At 42.7% G+C, this 18,109-nt stretch overlaps 1 protein-coding gene across 1 annotated transcript in view; it reads left to right on the forward strand.

The window, feature by feature from the left end:
• RAB40B (RAB40B, member RAS oncogene family) overlaps window positions 1-14,985 on the forward strand; it is a 39,064-nt gene extending 24,079 nt beyond the window's left edge. Inside the window, exons 2-6 of the mRNA XM_053300612.1 lie at window positions 4,368-4,428; window positions 9,648-9,708; window positions 10,350-10,427; window positions 11,578-11,800; window positions 13,899-14,985. Coding sequence (XP_053156587.1) covers window positions 4,368-4,428; window positions 9,648-9,708; window positions 10,350-10,427; window positions 11,578-11,800; window positions 13,899-14,170 — 695 coding nt within the window. The 3' untranslated portion in view covers window positions 14,171-14,985. The remainder of the gene's footprint in view (window positions 1-4,367; window positions 4,429-9,647; window positions 9,709-10,349; window positions 10,428-11,577; window positions 11,801-13,898) is intronic.
• Window positions 14,986-18,109: the final 3,124 nt, after the last annotated feature.

The raw sequence follows: 18,109 nt of genomic DNA on the forward strand, positions 1-18,109 counted from the left end.
ATTTCTTTTGTAAAAAACATGAGGGATGAAATGTTTACCACAGGGCTGTAGTAAAATATGGTCCAAACAGCCATGGAGATCTGTGTCATCCAAATTAAGAGAAAAATGCATTTAAAACTAGGGATGCGCAAACTGATTTGGGTACAAATCAATTTGTCCCCAAATCTAGCTGATTCAGGTGATTTGGAGACTGAACAAATCGCCCCTGTGGTCCATTGGCTAGATTCAGGTCCAACTCGAATCGCACCAGATTCTGTTTGAATTGCTTTAAGATTCTGATTCCTCCTATTATTTTCTCCAGATTCCCAGCTTTCATTAAAAAAAAAAAAAAAAAAAGCTAAGCTCTAGCCCTTGTAGAAGTGGAGTTATGGAGAAAATTTGTGATCACTATTTTTCAAGTGTTTGGATTCTTTGGCATATAATAACTTTTCCTCAATGAATCCCTATGAGGATTCATTACACACCTTCATTTGGAAGATGCCAACTGTCAACTGCCATGTGCCAACTACACCCCCCTCTCACCTGTATGGCAGTGGGGTACTACTCAGTTTATGTTCTAGGAATTTTTTCAAGTGTTTAGACTTTTTGGTGTCTAATAACCTTTCCTCATAATGAATCCCTGTGAGAATTCATTACACAAAGAATCTAAACATCTCAAAAATTCCTAAAATATAAACTGGTTACCCAGTAGCCTGCGGGTTGGGGAGTAGGCACATGGTATTCACAGAAATGACATGACTACCAAGTCAGAGGTTGCTGGTTCGAATCCTTGCTGGTATGTTTCCCAGACTATGGGAAACACCTAGATTGGGCAGCAGCGATATAGGAAGATGCTGAAAGGCATCATCTCATACTGCAATGGGAGATGGCAATGGTATACCTCTCCTGTATTCTACCAAAGACAACCACAGGGATCTGTGGGCACCAAGAGTTGACACCAATTCGACAGCACACTTTACCTTTACCTGCAAAGCAGTGGGGTCAAAATGAACAGAAGAAATGAAGGTGTGTAATGAAGACACCAAAGAATCTAAACTGAGTACCCCCCTGCCTTGCAAGTGTGTGTGTGCGCAGGGGGTGTAGTTGGCACATGACAGTTGGCACTGTCCAATGACAGTCAAAATGAACTGAAGAAATGAAGATGTGCAATGAATCCTCATAGGGATTCATTATTTATTTAACATATCTTTTATACCGCCCAAAACTTATGTCTCTGGGCGGTTTACAACAAAAAATGACAACAGAAAAATTAAAACATTAGTTAAAACAAATAAATGTCAACAGATAAATTAAAATATTGGTTAAAATAAATGACAGCAAAAGGTTAAAATATTACAACAATTTAAAACCTTAAAACAATATTGTAAAACAATGTTAAAACTATTAAAATGGTATTTAATTAAAAGCCTGGGTGAACAGATGTGTTTTTAATTTTTTAAAAAAAATTGTCAGAGATGGGGAGGGAGCATGTTCCACAGCTCCGGGGCAGCAGCTGAGACGAGCCAGTGGCAACTGCAGACAGACCTCTTCTGATGATCTCAATGGAAATGAAGAATGAAGAAGACGTTCTCTTAAATACCCAGGGCCCAAGCCATTTAGGGCTTTATAGGTTATAACCAACACCTTGTATTTTGCCCGGAAACTTATCAGTAGCCAGTGTAGCTCTTTCAATACAGGAGAAATATGGTCTCTCCAAGATGACCTGGAGACCAACCTGGCTGCCGCATTCTGAACCAGCTGTAGTTTCCAGACTACATACAAAGGCAGCCCCACATAGAGCGCATTGCAGTAATCCAGTCTAGAGGTTACCAACAGGTCGTTTATCTCAAGAAATGGATGCAGCTGGTGTATCAGCCAAAGCTAATAGAAGGTACCTCTGGCCACTGCCTCAACCTGGGACACCAGGGAGAGGCTTGGATCCAAAAGCACCCCAGACTGCACACCTGTTCCTTCTGGGGAAAAGTTATTATACACCAAAGAATACAAACAATTGAAAAATAGTGACCGCACATTTTGATCCATAGCTCCATTTCTACAAGGGAGAAAAGAGCATAGGTATTTATTTATTTATTTATCTATCAAATTTGTACACTGACCCGAACTTTCATCTCTGAGCGATAACAATTACTTAACACAAGTTAAAACTTATAAAAAAAACTTAAAACAATTTAACAATTTAGAAATCACCCACAAATTAAAACTGAAATTTTAAAGAACTGAAAAAGCTTGGGTGAAGAGGTGGGTTTTCAAATGCTTTTTTAAAGTTGTCAGAGATGGGGAGGATCGTATCTCAGTAGGGAGCGCATTCCACAGTCTTGAGGCAGCAACCGAGAAAGCCTGTCCCCGTGTGGCCCTGAGCTGGCAGCAACTGGAGATGGATCTTTCCGGACGACCTCAATGGGCAATGGGACTCATAATGAAGAAGACGTTCTCTTAGATACCCAGGGCCTAAGCCATTTAGGGCTTTAATTTTTTTTAAATGAAAGCTGGGGATCCATGTTAAGGTTAGGATAGGGTGACTTTGAATCCCCATTATTTCCTATGGCAGAAATATACAAAATCAGTAAAAACTTAAAACACACACACACACACATCAACCAAGTATCCCATTGCCTTGAAATGTGTGTGGTAGGTGGCAGCCATGGGGACCTACCTACCACCCAAATTTGGTCCCCAGGACCTTTATAAGTGGTCTGAATCAATCCGAATCTGAATCAAATCCAAATTGAATCTGGGGTGATTTGGGGGGACAGATTTGGGCACAAAACAAATCAGGGGTGATTCAATTCGGGCACAAATTGAATTGAAAAAATCAATTTGTGCACATCTCTACTTAAATCAGCCATTTGATGGTATTTATCCCCTCCGAAATTACACAATATAAATAAATCCAATGGTTCCATGTGTTGGAGAGGGTGCAGATTGAAGGAATCCTACATTCCTATGTGGTAAGAATGCCCAGTGGTAGCAAAATACTTGGAGGATGTCTTTCAGGAAGTAGCAACCATTACAAGACCAAAAAAAATCTCTCCAGACCCCCTCGTCCCCAACTAGCTCTACTGTCAATTTCCTACCATCTAGATTCAGACCTCCTCCACAAAGATTTAATAATACATCCTCTGGAAGCAGCTAGAATGGAAGTTACATTGCAATGGAGGACAGGTGACATGGGGCCATTGAATGCATGGTATGCTAGAATATGAGCAATTGCATTAGCAGGGAAAAACAGACAACTAAGAATAGCTAAGGGAATAACCAAGGCGGATAACAGGTCCTTAATACATGGTTTGTCTTTATTACTCATGTCAGCAATACACAGGATTGCCCAAGACCACCTTCTAGTCAAAGTTCTTTTTGGCTGGATGTGTTGGGATAGGAAGTGCCATAGAGGGTTATGCTGTTTGAGACTATATTCTTTCTTTGAACCAATGACATTTGAACAGCAAATAATATATTGGTTAATTCATTTGGCAATGCTTACTTGATAAATCCTCTATTGATACATGACAAATACTACAGTTACATAACTTTGTGACTGGAATGCTTTGTATTCTACATTAGGTTTTGTTTGTAATGAAGTTATTTTATTTTCATTTTTTGGGAAATGTTATATTATGAATTTTTTAAAAAATTAAATATATATTTTTAAAATTTTTCCAAATAGCAGAGCTGGGAAATATCCTGGAGAACCATTGCCAATCAGTGTAGAAAGCACTGAGCTAGGTGAACCAGTGCCAGACTCTAGGGATGTTCACGAACCTCAGTTCATGCACAGGCTTGGCACTGCATGGAGGGGAACAGGGAGCGGGATCTTAAAAGAAGAGAGAGAGCGAGAGTAGGTCCTTACCTGCTCTCTGCCACACCATGCTGACCATGCAAATAGCACCCATACATGTATGGGATGCCATGTGCATGCTGGTGCTGCATGGGTATTCTTGAGCCAAGTGTTTGGGGGTTCTCTCCATCGCCACAGGAAACTGCATGCTGTGGTGGAGAACAGGTCCTGCTCTCCTTTAGTTTTTTTTAAAGATCCCACTCCCCTCCCCGCAGTGCCGAACCTGTGCACGAACCTCGGTTCGTGCACATCCCTACACAAAACCAAAACTATAGTACATCATGTATACTTTTACCTCATCTGAATAAGCCTTCAGCCTCTGAAAGTCTGGGCATCTGTGGATGTTTTTTGATCTTCCTCATCTGTAGGAGAGCTTGAGGATTGGACTCTAAAGAGAATCTTAGTACTATCATATTTCATTAACATACAAATGTTCTCTTTCTTTTCAGTGGTCTCATGTACTGAAAAAATATATGTTTTTTTACTTTAAAGTTTTGCCTTGCCTCCCCTCCCCCCCCCCATCCCCACACAGGTATTGATTACAAGACGACAACAATTCTTTTAGATGGTCGCAGAATAAAGCTGCAGCTCTGGTAAGTATTTATATTATGCATTTACTCTGGATTATGTTCTCATAAACTGAAAACTGTTAATTCATGTTGAAAGCAGCACAGTTTGGATGTAGATAAGTCATATTAATTTTTTAAAAGTTGGCTAGGAAACTTTGATTTTAAAGAAATCTCTGATAGAGTGAATTATTTTGCATGGGATTGTCTCAAAATTGCAAGTCTGTCATTTTACAGTATTGCTAGTGCATTAGTCTGATGTTGAAGGATGAGCATCCTGATGAAAACTATATTTCTTTGGAAGCAGGGTGAATTGATTTAAAGCAAGACAGTTTAAATTGCTGAACTAAGTTGCCAGGACTAATTTAAATAAAAGTTTCTATTTGTAATTCACCATAGTTTCCGAGTATATACACACACACACCCCAAGTGGTTGCTTTAACAATTAAAAATACTGGTTTGTGATTTAAAAAAACAAACAACTTTTGATAATTCAGCCCACATGCAATCAGGGATAGTCATTAAACTACAAGTAATTCCAGGAGCACAGCTACAATTGAGCAGATGCATCCTAAGAACATGCACCACTTGCCTTCAGGTGTCACTTGCTTGCTGCCTCTCTCCCCCTCCCTTTCCCTGCCAATGGCTTTAGGAGCCACAGTGATGGTTCCAAAGCTTTGACTGGCAACTGGTGCTATAAAGACATCATGGCTTAGCACCTTCTATCTGACTGTGTCATTTTTATAGTGTGCAGCAGCCAGGCAAAGTTTAGAAGCCATCACTGTGGTTCCTGGGCGTTTTCTGGCCTACTAGATTTGCAACGGTTAATGCATTGCAAACTGTGACGGAATAGTGCAACAGTTTCAAAACAAAATTAAAGGGTTGTTTAATGCTTTGTTGTAAGCTGGTGGCCATTTATATTTTCCATCCACTGGAACGTATTTTCCAGGCAGGAGCGTTCATATTCTCATTGAAACACATTTATCTGCCCCTTCTCCTGCTCCATTTGGGTCAATGGAGTCATGAGCAAAAAGGAATCCTGTGGTGAGCCTGGAAGGCGGAAAGAGAGGGACTGGCGCACCCAGGTGGGCGCTCTCTTCCATGGTGGTGGTGGCAGCCAGTGGCCCCTCAGCTCTCCCACAAGGGCTGCTGGGAGCGACCGTAGCAGCTGGGGGCAGCCATAGCAGCAGCAGCCTCCACCACTCTTAAGTTGGTGCCTGAGGCGGAGCCTCACTAGGGCCAGGGAGCCTTGCGGCAGTGGTGGGACACCTTTCTCCTCTCTGCTGCTGTCCTTGCTGCTTCCCTCCTGACGGGCCTTCTCCTGAGGAGGGAGGATGGTGGCAGCATGCCTCCAGACAAATAAATAAATATGAAGGAAGGGGAGGAAGGGAGGCGAGCGCTCCTCCAGTGAGGGCTCTGGGATTGCACAGAAGTAAATGAATCATGATTAAGTTCAATGGGCTTCCTTTTAAGTAGGTGACTGTTCTTTCTCCCTGCTCTTTGCCTTGTAGTATTTATTTATTTATTTATTTATTTATTTAACATATTTGTATACCACCCAAAATGCAAGTCTCTGGGCTGTTTACAACAAAACAATAAAAACAAAAAGGTTAAAACATTACAATTTAAAATATTAAAACTATTAAAAACCATCAAACAATTAGAACAGTATCTAATTAAAAGCCTGGGTGAACAAATGTGTCTTGACTGCCTTTTTTAAAGTTGTAAGAGATGGGGATGCTCTTAAGCAAGTGGGATTGCACAGAAGTTAATGATTTAGTTCAGTGGGCTTCCTCTTCAGCAAAAAGTGCACAGGAAAGGGTTGGATTCAGAAATCTGCTCAGCTGCTCTCCCCTCCCCTTCTGTGTTGACAAGCTCAAGTTATGTTGGAAGCAAGTGGAGAAGGAGGAAGGTGTGTGGTTTGGGATCTGTGTGGAGGAAAGGAGGGGAAAGCTGAGATTTCTCCCTGTTCTCTCCCCATGGTGAGGGGGTGGAGGAAGCAAGCACAGGCAGGGGACAAAGAACTGTCCATAGTGCAAAATGCTACAATGCATAAAATACGGGGAAAGGCTATGCATAATGCATAAAATACGGGGAAATACATCTACTTTCCTGCAGCACATTTACAACATTGTAGGGCAAAAGCGCATCATTAAAATTCAAATCAAGGCATGAGAAATGTGAACGGCAACACAGTGACACCGATGTGGAAACACAGGCAATATGGAGGGGCATTTAGCAGATATGTTGCGAGTATGTTGCAGCATGTAATTTGGAAAAGTGTTAGGTGCCACCACAGTACATAGGGACTTAGGAAGCTGCCGTATACTGAATCAGACCATTGGTCCATCTAGCTCAGTATTGTCTTCACAGACTGGCAGCGGCTTCTCCAAGGTTGCAGGCAGGAATCTCTCTCAGCCCTATCTTGGAGAAGCCAGAGAGGGAACTTGAAACCTTCTGCTCTTCCCAGAGTGGCTCCATCCCGAGGGGAATATCTTACTGTGCTCACACATGTAGTCTCCCATTCAAATGCAACTAGAATGGACTGTGCTTAGCTTGGGGGACAAGTCATGTTTGCTACCACAAAACAAGCTTCTAAAACTCTAGGTGCTGCAGCACAGCTCCTAAGCTTTGCTCGGCTGCTGGCACTAAAAAAAACCATCATGGCCCAGCACATTTTTCCTGGCTGTGATGTTTTTCACGTGGCAACTAGGCAAAGCTTAGAAGTTGTTGCTCTGGAGCTTTAAGAGCTGCCTCTGCTACTGTGGTGGCAGCAGCAGGAGGATGTGATCAGAAGCTCAGTGACCAGAGAAGTACGCCGATACTGAGGCGGCAGCTAAGGAGGCTATGGGGCCTGGGGCAGTGGGGAAGGGGGAAAGGAATTGGTGGTGTGGTTGTGACAGCGGTAGACTTGCCATGCCCCCCAAAAATCCGAGTTTCATCCAGTTTTTAAGCATCTCACCCAGATTGCATAGCCCACCCAGATTCGCCTGGATTTCAGCTTTCATTTTTAAAAAAAGCAAAAAAAAAAGCTAATCTGTAACCATTGTGGAAATGGAGTTATGGAGCAAAACATGCAGTCATTAAAGTTATTTTCAAGCCAATTTACATAATATGCAAATTAGGTACCCAGATTTAGAAAGCCAGAATATGGCAACCCTAGACAGCAGCCATGTTTAGAATACAGGCTGCCACCGGCATCGCGACACCACTGAATAATTAAACTATTTGTTAACCTAAACTTCATGTAGTTGAACAATAATTACAACTAGTTTATGAAAGTAGTTACTTTTGTTGATAATTCTACTGTTTTTAACTACCAGCAATAATTATTCATCTGTTAGGAAAATAACTATTTAAATAATGCATGATTTATTATCATATTGAGAATGTCTGAATGCAAATAAAAATACCTTATCAGTCACTAAGAAAAATACAGGCAGGGACGCAATTACCAGCAGAGGGTGTGGCAAGTAAACCTTCCTCGCTTCAATTCCTACAGCTGTTTGCTAGGAGCACGCTCAATATGTAGCATTTCAAAGGGAGCTATCTGCACTCAGAATATGTTAGTAGTTCCGCCTATCTCAGGAAGAGAACTGTTGCACAAAAGGGCTGGAAAGGCCTTCGTGAAGTTTCGTTTTTGCAGGCTTGCTTTGATATTTTCAAGACTCAAATGTCCCGGAAATAGGATTATCATTTGAGTAAATTGTTTTGAGTAGAGCAAATGTCTAGTCCAGTAAACTGTTTTGTTTGACCTATTTGATACTGTGTTTAAAATATTTTTAGTTTTCAGCCCCAGAGAGGAAGGAAAATAGTTATTTAAAAATGTAGTTGAAACTGCTTAAACTAGCTGAACGCGCACAGAGCACCTGTGCACCAAGGCTTTGTTGCTCCCTGCCCCCACCCCAGCCCCTGCTTGATTGCTTGGTATCAGCCACCCACTCTCACTCCCCCCCCGCCATTTGCCTGCCCGCTTACGCCCCCTCCTCGCCACCCACCCGCAGATGAATGAGCTGGGGGGGGGTAGTGGAGGAGAGGGGGTGGCTGCAAGTGGGGTGGCTGAGAGTTGGGGAGTGAAGGAGAGGGGGTGGCTGAGAGTGGGGGTGGCTGAGAGTGGAGTGTCTGAGTGTCTGTGAGTGGAGTGTCAGAGTGGGAGAGGCGAGGGGATAGTTTTAAGTACTTACATTTTTGTAAAAGTAACTGGAACTAATTTTGTATTTCAGTCATTAAAAGTAGTGTATCAACAATCATTACCTAAAATGTAGTTTTAAAGTAGATAGTGCCATGCAGTGTCCACATGTCTTTTGTACCACAGCACTGTATCTGCTTAGAAACAGGAGGCGAAGTAATGGTAAAACAATGGATTTCAGTGTGGCACTCTGTACATATGCAAGGAGTCTAAGCAAAATCACTTGTGTCCGGAACCTCCCCCAAACAAGGGGTGGTACTTGCTCGGGAGAAAAACACTTTCTCTCTGAGAGGGGAAAGTAAATATCCATGCTATTTGGTAGACAGACAGCCCTACATTTCAGCAATCATTAACGTAGTGTCTTTAGCAGAAGCTCATGAAAAGATACTTGTAGATTGAAATATGTTTGTATTAAATATAGATCTCATTTATAAACTAGCTTATTTTTAAAGATACACTAAGTTTGTGCACACAACCCAAATCCCTAGGGTTAGGGAGGACTGGGGAGAAGGCAAGACTATACCTACCTTCCCTCATATGAGCAAGGCTCACCAATGCTCCGCCATGCTGCACGCCCACACAATTGGCAGAGATCTCTTCTATTTATACTGTCACAAGTCAAACTTTCTTCTCATGTGGTGGGAGGGTGATTTTTGCCTCTTCTCCACCTTCCCTCTGTAGTCCCCTATGCCTTCCAAATATGTGGCCCTGAGGGACCTGCATATTTTAAAGGGACACTGGGGCTGTAGTGAGAAGGAGGGACTGATGAAACTTGCCCCTTGCACAAGCAGAAGAGTTCCAAGTTCCATGCAAATACTAGTCTGGATGTTACCCATTCATTTTTATCCATCCTACTTGAAAAAAATATGTCCTCTCCTCTTTGTGTCCATTTTCAAGGTATGAGGGGATAACTTCATATTAAAAAAAGATTAATCATGGTTGCTATTGGTGGGTTATTGATGGGAAAGCATTGATTTACATCGGTTAATTTGCACTGCCCATGAACTCCTTACTCTTCAGAAATATAGCTTATGAATATAGTTTGTATCTTCTTCAGGGACACGTCTGGGCAAGGCAGATTCTGCACCATATTTCGTTCCTATTCCAGAGGTGCTCAGGTAAGCACAGAATATGTCATTTCTGAAGAATGTAAATTACTGAGATAAAATGCCTGGATTTTAAGGAAAATTCCTTAATGTTGAGCTGAGATGTGGGGCATGAAGAATGTTGAGACTTGTTCAGTCCTGGGTGTCCTGTTTCCTCCTCCTGGAGGTTATTCACACATGGCTTTATGCCCCAGGGTATCCAAAGAGCGAATCTGCTTCGGAGCAGATTCGAAGCAGTTTAATTTGGGGGATTCCCTGCTATCTTTCTCCTGTGCGCGTTCCCACTGCTTGCTCTGGGTTTTTTATCCAACCAATCATATTGCAGGAGGAGGAGGAGGTGGAGGAGGAAGCACTCCACACACAAATCGGGCTTTGTCTTCTGAATTCTAGTTTAACTCGATGCATTTATTGGTTTTTAAAATGCTGGTTTTAAACAACTTTTTCTGAAAATGGAGGCATGCAATGAGGGGAGGGGCTGCTTCCCTCAATGTCGTGAGTGTAATTCTAAGTGGTTTCACTCAACATTTAACCCACAGCATGAAGCCACATGTGAATAACTCCCAGGTCAAATAAAAGGATGATCACATAAGATCATACAAAGAAGTGTTCCTCATCTATGCCTCAGGCTAATATAATGCTCTTTATTCATACAGGGTGTGATACTGGTATATGACATAACAAATCGCTGGTCATTTGATGGCATTGATAGATGGATAAAGGAAATAGATGAGGTAGGCACATGTTAGAATATTGCACAGTATATTAAAAAAATGTTTGGAATTAGGCAAGTCTGACTGATTGTTTGTTTTATATCCCATAGGCTGTAGCTTACAATTTTTCCTACATATTAATACTTTTGTTTCCAAGGGGCTCACAATCTTTAAAACAAAAAACTCTGAGGTTATTCTCACGACCAGCTGTACTGGGATAGAGCAGTGCTAGCCTGGGTAAGGCTGATCATGAGGACTGCTGGGATCTTGATCTCGGGTCCAGATCTCGGTGCTCTTCAACTGGGTAGCCCGGGTTTTGTACCCAGGCTAAAAGTGAGGTCGGAGGGTGCTCACGTGACCTGGTTGTGTGGGTGTATGGGCTGCCAGCAGCCATCATGACCATAGAAGCCGGAGGAAGAAGCGGCCCAGCCTCAGGAATTTCCATAATTGTGGAAAATATGGGATATTATTGTGGGATATCTGGAGGCCGGGCGCCCTTCCCTCAGCCCCTAGATTGTTGTGCTGATTGCCACAGTGCCGATCATGTGGGCACATGAGCAGTGGCATGCGGATCAGGAAGGACTGTGTGTGGGGAAGGTGGGTAGGATCTTGCCATCCCCCAGCTCTTCCCAACTCCAGGCAAACAGTTGTGTGAACGGCCTTCCTGTCCTAAGTGTGGTAGGGGTAGAGTCTCTAGAACCATGCCCAGGAGAGAGGTAGATGTTAACTCAAAGCTCCTGGAATGCTCCTCCTCCTCAAGTAGCAGCCCCAGCTACCAACGGCAAAAGTTGGAAAAGGTGCTACAGACAGGCTGAGCTGTGGGGGCAGCTTACTAAAAGCAGTTACATTTCAGGAAGCTTTTACAGACCTCTTGTGAAGGTTTCATTTTGAAATTTGATTTTAACATTCTGTGGCCATATGTATTTGGCTGTACCTTGCCTTTTATTCCCTTCTTTTCTCCACTGGTTTTTTGGAGTGTGTTGGTTTATATATTTTCCTTTTAATGTGTTGTGCTTGGTTCTATGATTCAAAACCACCTAGAGCACCATGGACATGAGGAATAAAAAACTAGTACCATAAATTTAAAAAAATAATAATTTGCAGTAGTATTTTGTAGAAGAAGAGGATTTGTGACTTGGCAACTAACATTTTGATGCTCCTCTTAACTCAGCATGCTCCTGGTGTACCCAAAATCCTGGTTGGCAACCGCCTGCATCTAGCCTTCAAACGGCAAGTGTCTACTGAGCAAGCACAAGCCTATGCTGAAAAATTAAGCATGACCTTCTTTGAAGTAAGCCCACTCTGTAATTTCAACATCACAGAGTCATTTACTGAACTCGCAAGGATTGTGTTAATGAGACATGGAATGGACCGGCTGTGGAGGCCAAACAAAGGTGAGTAATGATTTATTCCTATAATGTATTCTTAATATTTAGATTTTGGCTTCAGCTGAAGACAAATTACTTTCTAACAAGAGCTTTTTCTTAATAACCTAGCTGAGTCTTTTACTGAGACCTAGTGTGGTCTTAATACTAGATTCCTGTAAACCAGGGCTGTACAATCTGAGCCCTCCAGCTCTTGGATACACTACACCTCCCATCATCCACAACTATTGTCCACTATGGCTGGGGATAATGGGAGTTATAATCCAACGGCAGCTGGAGGGCTGAAGTTTTTACAGCAGAGCTGCACACCATCATTTGGGGAACATTAACTCTGCTTCCCTTTCACCTGGCCACTTTAACCATTTTTAACAATACAACAGTCCAGCATGCACCATGTTTAACCCTAACCAGCTTCCTTAACCGTGGTTGGCAAACCCACATCAAACACTTGTTTCATATTCTGCTTATCACAGTTCCCAAGGCTGACTCTTGACTAGCAACACTCAGTTTTGCAGCTTAAAAAAGCCAAATTCTGGCTTACGGCCCATTTGACCCACGAGTATACCCCTTAGGTTCTGGCAACTCTGGAACTTTGCAGCAAGGGTGGCCCAAGGTATTTGGGCAACTGAGGCGAGCTGGAAAAACGTTGCCTGACTCACCTCCCTACCTCTTGGTGCATTTTTAAAGGGGGTGGGGGTTGAGGAGAATAGGCTGCTTGCTGACAGCCTCTGCATGTTGCCTTGACTACTTTTTGCAAATGGGCCAGTGCACCAAGAAGCTGCCAGCACACAGTTTCTTCTCCTTAGCAAAGCCTTCGAAAAATTGGAACCAGAGTTCCCAGCTCAACCTCTGCAAGGGCTCCATGTGAAAAGGAAAGGTTGTCAGCAGCCTCACATGGAGCAAGGCATTTCAGGAGTTGCATTAGAAATTCCCATTGTAGCCCTTGCAAGTGCTGTGCATGAGGAGAGAAGATTGCCAGCAGTTCCCCTCCTTGCATAGAGCCCTTGTAAAGGCTTTGCAAGGATTGGATCAAGAATGTACCGTCCCGCCTTTGCAGGCAAAGTGAGCCCCCACTCCCTTCCATCTTAACAGGTAGAAAAAGCAGCAGTTATTGCTTCTGCTCCTCTTGCTCACTGTATGCTGCTCTCTACCTGTTTAAAAAGAGGGGCATAGGGGAAGTCAGAGTGGCAGAGTCTTCAATTTCTGTCCCTTCAACTTTCCCACCCACTGACTTTTGAACAGGCAGAAGGTAGGATGTGGCAGAGGAGCAGGAGCAGCAGTGGTGGTTGAGGCACCGTGTGGGGGAAAATGTTTCTGGGGCAGCAACATATTTGGGTAAGTGAGGCAGCTGAAGGTGGCAGTGCATCTGCAGAGGCAGCCAATGTGCCTCCTTTGCCAATCCTCCACTTGAGGCAAGCACATAATCTCTCCTCATTAGCAGGGTACCCTTGTTTTTCAGGTAGACAGTATAGCATCTGTGTGAGACTGGAACTGTATACAGACAGGGCACGTGTATCTACCTTTCCTTCTCTGAGATAAGACAATGGTAAGGGATGAGAATTGCCATTCCTAAAGAATTCTAACAAGTGCCTGGAGACAGGAGAGAAGCTGAGGTGAAGAGGGTGCTTGCTGACTAACTCTGAAATAAAATTTCTGGGAAATTGTAAATACTTTAACATGCCTCTTGAGGCACACATGAAACTAGAGATAAGTGCATGAAGGATTTCTAGAAATGCAGTAATATCTAAAAAGATTAATGATGTACCATCTAAATATTGTTTTAAATTGTTTCATAGATTTAGTAGCCCAGGCCTTATGAGGGTTCTCAACTGATTCTGCCATATTTCTCTTTGCTGAATCTTTGTAGAAGTCTCCAGACAGTCAAACTTGCAAGACCGTGCCTTTATTTTTAAAAGGCAAGTCATGGTTATAGGAAGGATTGATAACTTTGGGCTGGGAAAGAATTTGAGAGGCTGGAAAAATGAATAAATAGAGCTTTGAAAATACTGCAGACTTCAGTGATGTTGTGCACTGCCACCATCTGGCTATTGAAAACCATGTTGTTACGTCTAATTAATCTCTGACTCTGTTTGTTTGTTTGTTTAAGTCCTGAGCCTGCAAGATCTTTGTTGCCGTGCCATAGTTTCATGCACCCCTGTGCACCTTGTTGACAAACTTCCACTCCCTGTTGCCTTAAGAAGCCATCTGAAATCATTCTCTATGGCCAATGGTCTTAATGCTAGGATGATGCATGGTCGTTCCTACTCCCTCACTGCCAGCAACAACAACAAAAGGAACAGTATGAAGAAAGCCAAAATTATCCGTCCACCCCAGAGCCCTCCAAAACACTGCACCAGAAACAGCTGTAAAATCTCCTAAACCTGTTATTGGAAAAATGTTGCTGGAGCCTTTAACTCAAGGACTCTTGTTGAATAATTAGGTCTGTTGTATGCATCACATGAACTGAATAAAGGAATTTTTAAAATTGTTTGTTTTTTAAAATGCTGCTTCCAGATGTATGTCGCACTCAGTGAAAACAAAGGAATGCAAGACTTTGCTGTTGGGTTTTTTATATATCAGTTTTTGATGTGCATGAAGACTGTGTGTTTTATAAAGGGAATAATTTATCACAAACCTGAGCTTTCAATGACACTAAATATCAGATGTGACTCATTTTAAATTGCTACATTATATATTGTTCAATCACAAAAACTTTATTTGCAATTAGTGCAATTAGATAGGAATGAGTGTCAGTCTGTGGATTCAGGCAGAGTTTAACCACAATGTATTGTATACATTGTAAGATATACCAGTAGTGAAACAATTCTAGTGATGTTGCAGTAGAGCATCTGATTCTGGTTTTGTACAGTTTCCTCAGTGATTTTGAAGCACTATTTTGAGCTACCAATGTGTATATGTAATATGCACAATATTTTGTCTCATTCATGTATAAACATTTGATAAAGTTTTTGCTATGTTGTTTACTACTTCTAGGGATTAATTTGTGGTTTATATGCTTATTTTTCTGGTAAATCTACATTTTTGTATCAGATATTCTTGTGATATAGTGAGAAAAAGCCAAAGACATCAACTGTTTTTGCCACAGGGGTAAGAAGAATGTGGTTTGAAAAGCTGCTTTATCAGGAAATGACAGTGTTATTTAAAAATAAATTGCTTAAACCCTGCAAAACATGTTCCTTCAGTGAAGTCTTCCTCTTTTTCTTTCCAAGCTTTTGAACATTTCCCTGAACTCTCACACCTCTGGACTCTTCCAGATGGTGATATATTCCACCTTCAGTGCAAATTGCAACAATAAATCAAACAAAAAAATCCACACAACTTACAAGGATGTTGTATAATATTCTTAACTAGCTTAACCCATGCAGACCATCTGTGTGCTAGTACTTAATTGCTCCCCTCACCCCCTGCCACTGCCCCCCTCACCTGAGCCACACTTCTGCTCCTCTTCCTCCATCTGGTTGCTTCCATCCCCCTCACCCGTCATGGTCACTCCTCCATCCCTTTACTCCATCCCCCTCACGCCTCTTGGTCACGGCTGCAGTGTTGCTGGAGCCCAATGGCCAAGCTACAGCCCCCTATCCCCAGAGACCTCCCCACCCTCACCTGAGCCCTGCTCCTCCACAGGAGCAGCAGCAGCAGCAGTTGACTGGGCCGTTCCTTGGTGTCAAAAGGCGCTGACATGGATGCTCGTTCCCAGGGGTGTAGCTAGGGAGCAGGGGGCTCGTGTTTATCCCTCTCTCTGGTGGCCCAGCAGAGTGAGGGAGATAATGAAGAAAATAAGGAGGGATGGAGCTGGAGGGCCCTGAGGAGCTGGGGGCCCATGTTCTTTGAACCCTTTCGCTCAATTATAGCTACGCCCTTGCCTCTGACAGGTTCAGGCCCATCCCTTGCCCTTCCTTCTTTCTCTTTCCCTCTCTTCCACTTGCTCTCCCCATTTCTTCCTCTCCCTTCTTTTTATCTCTTTCTCTCTCTCCCTTCCTGAGTTAACAGATCTTGTTCATCTTGTTTCCTCATCTAATTCACACAACGGCAGCCTCCTTCTCCTGAAGGGGTTCTTTCCTCCCTCTCAACCCCTCTCTTTGCAGACCCCCACCCACACACACTCTCTCTCTCACTATACACACACACACACACACAGAGTGTGTGTGTGTGTGTCTATCTATCTATCTATATATATATAGAGAGAGAGAGAGAGATTCTGCTACAATCATAGGAACATAGGAAACTGCCATATACTGAGTCAGACCATTGGTCTATCTATTCATATGCAACCAGGGCAGGCCCTGCTTAGCTATGGGGACAAGTCATGCTTGCTACCACAAGACCAGCTCTCCTCTCCAATCAAGAACATCTTCCGACCAGTAACAGCTGCATTTCAACTGTCCTTAAGCATCACAGGCTCCTCCTCCCTATCTGCACATGGAATCCCCACTGCCCATTCACCACGGTGCCATGGGTGCCTCTTCCCTATTTGCATATGGAATCTCCACTGCCCAATCACCATGGTGCTTCTGCTCGTGATCTCTTGCAAGAGCTGCCACACATGGGATTAGCTATGGGTATGCCTTAGAGAATTATATATATAGATAGATGCCATCTATGGCAATCTGTGAATAAATGGTCCTCCTCCCCCCAAGTCAGAACAAAAGAAGTGTGGAACAAAAAATCTTTTATTCTAGTCGGGGTGGGGGTGGGGGTGGGGCTGGGGCTGTTATTCACGGATTGCAGCAGATTGTCAGCAGATGGCACTAAGAACATTATATGATGTCCTTGTGTGTTGTGTTTTTTGTTTTAATTATCATTGTAATTTGCACTGAAGTTGGAATATACATTATTACGATCTGGAAGACCTGACTTCAAAGTAAAATAGCTTTCATTACAACTTATTCATGATTTGGTTTCAGAACGATCTCCATCCAGCTCAGACTATGAGGTCATCAGGAAGGAGCTTGAAAATAACCACTTGATCTTATGTGGAGAATGAGGCTGATCATTCATTTATAACTTAGTTGGGGGGTATCTTTTCTGTTTTGCTATTTCTAAAATGCTTCATATTTTGATTTTAAATGGCTTATATTGTAGAATTTTTTGATAATGTGTTTTTGATAAGTGGTGTGCTGTTACAGTTTTCTCATTTATTTCCCTATCAAGTCATGTTATGGTATACTAATACACAAAGTAAATATGCGGAGTTAGGTATACCTTAATACCCATAGAATTAAGTGTACTTAGGCACACTCAACTCTGTGTCAGAATGGGTTGCACCATATTAATCTACAAGTTCAATGCTACCAGAAGGGCTGGGGCTGCAAGAAAGGAAGTAGGAATTGACAAGTTCAGGTACAAGCACATTGATCAAGGAAAGAACAGACAAGATATTGGCAGCAGTTATACAGGAGAGAAGGAATTGCTTAGTGAACATTTAGGTGCTGAAAACCTAATCCCAAAAGACTTCCCCACATCAGTGCAGTGGCTTATTATCTACTTGCTATCCAATGACAGTTTTGTGTTATCCTTCTGGCCTATTTCCATGCACTATCCAGTCCGGAGAGTGGAAGACCTCTGCTCACCTGGGAGAGACAAGCAATTTTTAAATTTATATATGATGGAAAGGCATGACCCCTATGACATGTGGGTTGTATGCCTATTGAAGATCAACTATTCTAGCAGAACTCCCTTAGCATGTGATCACCCTTTCTTAAAGCAGTATGTGTCAGTGCTTTTGAAAGAGCTGGAGGAAGCACACCTGCTGAAGGTTGTTTGGACTAGGGAGCAGCAGGGACTGAACTGAAACAAGTGCTTCTGTAAGAGATTAATTAGTCCCCTAGCACCTCTGCTTGCTCTAATCCTGCTGCCTTCTTATCCTTTGTTTTCTCCTGTTTGCAAATGGATGCTTTTCTATAAGAGACACAAGCAGCCAGGACAAAAGAGAGTCTCTCACACTATATATGGCGGTCCAGGCGGTATGGAAGAGGTTAGGGAACCCTGCTACTTGGGAGCTTTTAAAAGGAAAGCTGCACTGACAGCTGGCAAGCCTAGAGAACAGCACCCTGCTGAAAGCTGCCTACAAATCAAATAGCTTTCCTGCTCAGTCCTATGCATAGTGGTCAGAAAAGCAGGTTACAAATATAAATCAATAAAATATGCAGCATAAGGTTCGGGTGCAACTTATCGCCATGTTGAGTAATGAATTCAGCGAGTCTTACTCTTATCCCCTAAGAGCGGGGTTACGATTGTTGCCTTGTTTTGTAACAGCGAAAAGGAAACAAACACACCACGTGACCGGTCTCTGTGAGC

This window comes from Hemicordylus capensis, chromosome 2 (assembly GCF_027244095.1).
Source record: "Hemicordylus capensis ecotype Gifberg chromosome 2, rHemCap1.1.pri, whole genome shotgun sequence".
Lineage (NCBI taxonomy): Eukaryota > Metazoa > Chordata > Lepidosauria > Squamata > Cordylidae > Hemicordylus > Hemicordylus capensis.